The 3,204-nt window shown below is 44.8% G+C and overlaps 1 protein-coding gene across 1 annotated transcript in view; it reads right to left on the bottom strand.

Annotated features, from left to right (window-relative positions):
* Window positions 1-3,204, bottom strand: part of KIAA1210 (KIAA1210 ortholog) — a 34,626-nt gene that overhangs the window by 28,073 nt on the left and 3,349 nt on the right. Inside the window, exon 2 of the mRNA XM_007465467.1 lies at window positions 11-81. Within this exon, the coding sequence (XP_007465529.1) occupies window positions 11-81 (71 nt within the window). The remainder of the gene's footprint in view (window positions 1-10; window positions 82-3,204) is intronic.

Genomic DNA, 3,204 nt, shown 5'->3' with positions numbered 1-3,204 from the left:
TTCCCTGGGCATCTTCAGGCTCTTTTTTCTTCTTCTTCCCAAAAAGTCTCTTGAAGCCTTTAAATCTGGTTTTCTCCTTTCCTGGAAGTTAGAATTGAAAGTGAGGCAGAGTGTGATGGTGGAAGGGAAGACAGGAGAGGAAACGGCCTTCGTTGCAGGAATGAGGAGTATGATCCCAGAGGCCCTCCAGGTCTCGGCCCCCATCCCCAGTGCCCACAGCACCATTCATCCGGTTTGTTCTCTTCTTAGTAACTCACTAACAAAGTAGCTGAGTTTCTGGTGAAAGCAGCAGCTCAGATCCCAGCTTGTGGCCTCTGGGCAGCCTCTATTCTGGCTCAACTCACCCTGCGTTCACTTGCCACTCAATTTCAACTATTAACACACACCTGTTTCCTGGCCCTAAGAAGTTCATTCATATGCAGCAATTCTTGAGCCAACACAAGCACTTGGTACCCCGGTCGCTGGAGTCATGGTGATCCAGTTGGGGAGCGAAGCTTCCACATGTGACAAACTCTTCAGGACCCTTGGAAATCCCTGTGGGAGTTGGTACTGCCCAACCTGTGCGCTGAAAGGATGCAGACCCAAGGAGTGAGTGCAGTGGGGTTGGTGCAGTCAGGGAAGACGTCCTCAAGGAGGGGATTTATGAGCAAGGGAGAGGGCTGGGAATGGGGAAGAAAGGGCTGCTGGTCAAAGAAGCTCCCTGTGCAAAGGACATGACAAAATCACCTACCAAAGAGTTTTGCAAGGGAGGATGTGTGTGAGTGTGTGTGTGTGTGTGTGTGTGTGTGTGTGTGTGTGTGTGTGTGTGTGTGTGTGTATTATGTGCATCGTGTATGTTCTTCAATTATTACTGATTGGTTCAGATTATCTACAGTGCTGATGCCCTCTGCATATGCAGATAATTGAAAGTTTGCTCTATCATCATAATAAAAACCGGGGCAGCAGTGAGGAATGTGAGCTTTAAATGCTCCTCAGGCTTTGTTTGGGCTTTCTTGAGCTTCCTAGTAAGCACATATATCTTTATCGGGGCTCAGTAGAAGAGGAGAAAAGGCAGGGGAGTTTGCACTCCCCTGAGGCAAGGAACCAACTCTTACTGCTTCGCATGCAATAATTTACCAACTCAGGTGTCTCATTCCAATTCCCAACAGCCTGGTCTCTGGAAGGCCTCTTGTCAGCACAGCAATGCTGCAGTGGCAGTGAAGGGCCCAGCCAAGGGAATTGCCGACAAGGCTGCCATTAGAAAGACTTAGTGGTGCGATGGAACGCACCACCCAAGAGTCAGAAAACTCTGGAATCCTGGGCTTGGCTCTGCTATCGATTAGCTCTGTGACCTCGGGTAAGTCACTCAACCTCTCTGGGGCTCAGCTGGAAAACGAGGGGATCACGCTAATCAGCATCTCCCAGGGTATGTTCAGAGGGATACTCATAGGTCTGTTGCATGAAAAGGGGGTCTGCAGTCTCGTCAATCTGGGAAATGCTGATTAAACAGAGTTTAAGGGTGTGCTTTGCAACAAGGCTCTTCTGAAACTTCAGCATGCCTGTGTGTATGGCGAAGCGCCAAGAAACGGCGTAACGGTGTTGTCTCTCCAATGCATGTATGCAGGATGTCTGGCAAAACACACTTTGGGAAATGCTGAAGCAGGGCTCCTTCTAGCGCTGAATGCTATGGCCAGTTTGTGTACTGATTAACCCTAGGCCTGCCTACTCGAAAGGTTTCTAAACTTCAAGGCCTGCCTTAAGTCCAGTTTCCCACCATCACTACAATTCATGCTCCTCTCTGTACACCTAAAACTTGACTGTCGGCACCACAAGTTTTGCATCTGAATGTTCTCTAGTCTGCGCATTCATTCATTCATTCATCTATTCAATGAACGTTTATTAAGGTCAAGCACTTACTATGTTTTGGGTATCAGTGAGAAAGGAATAAGATACGGTTCTACGTCTTAGCTACTGTCCCCCACATCTAGGCTGTAGGCGGGGCCTCTTTAGCATCCTCTTTAGCAATTAGCACAGCGCAAAGCACGCTGTGACTCTCGGGAGACAACTGAGTCCATTGAGGGGTGCAGAGTACCAACACAGCTTGTCACTTCCCTTAAATTGAGATCACTGAGCAGAGCCATCCTTAAGCATCCTATAATTTATACACTGGCCCTTATTGGGGTTGACATAAATTATAAATAATGTGGTAAAGAGCTTGGCATAAGATCTGGCATGTAGTAAATGCTAACAAATGTGAGCTAAAATTAGGGAATCAATAATTGTCTATTAAGACCAGATTCAATTCTACCTGTAGAATTGATCTATCAATTCTATCCATCTGCTCTATCTATCTAGCGATAAGGGGAAGAACCCCATATCTATAACTCAATAGTGAACTCTAAAATATACATGATTAGAAGCAGAAGCCAGCACGGGTTGGGGCAATACAAGAAGATGGTAGGCCTGTGTGCTTGGTAATCATTGCTTAAGTAACTTCAGTTTTGAATGATTTGAGGAATTTCTCATCTACTAGGATGTACCTATATAGATATAGGGTCGTGGTTAGGATAAACCTGGCAATTCTACCTTGAGATAGACAGAATAAAGAGCAAAGCTACAATAGGAAACATGTTTTCCCAAGCTTCCTTCTTCAATTTTTTAAGGACAAAATTAAACTAGTTTCTATGGTAATAAATTATTTAAAATGATATTTGACCTCATAGAACCACTGTGAAGATTCAACGTGAAAGTGCTGAAAAGTATACAGGATGGAGTAGGCTGGCTCTAAAGTAATCTATATTTTGCTCTCCGGCCTTCTTTCTTAATCTTCCCATCCCCAAAGGATTTCTAAACTCCATGAAATAGTGAGATTTTTATGTAAAATCCTGTAAAATTACTATACTATACTAATTACTATAATCAGTTTTTTGCCGGGATGTATTTACCAACTGGATCTCTGGGGGAAAATGCCCTTATTTGTAATATTTGCCTACTTCTGTGGTGTAAATCCTCCCATCATGGTCAATTTCAAGCTACTAACATGACATTTAGGGAGAGACGTGCGCAGCCTCCCAAGCCAGTGTAAGGTAGCTCCAACACTCCACTAAATAACTCCTGCCCAGTGAGGATGAACTGGGCAGTGTCCCCCCACAAACGGGAAGGAGCCTTTGCAGGCACTGCCATTTTTCAAACAGAAGGAATGACACTTTTTTTTTTTTTTTTTTT

The sequence above is a fragment of the Lipotes vexillifer genome, unplaced genomic scaffold, assembly GCF_000442215.2.
Source record: "Lipotes vexillifer unplaced genomic scaffold, Lipotes_vexillifer_v1.1 scaffold560, whole genome shotgun sequence".
Taxonomy (NCBI): domain Eukaryota; kingdom Metazoa; phylum Chordata; class Mammalia; order Artiodactyla; family Lipotidae; genus Lipotes; species Lipotes vexillifer.
Note: the sequence above shows the minus strand (reverse complement) of the source record. Positions and strands in the feature narration are given on the sequence as shown.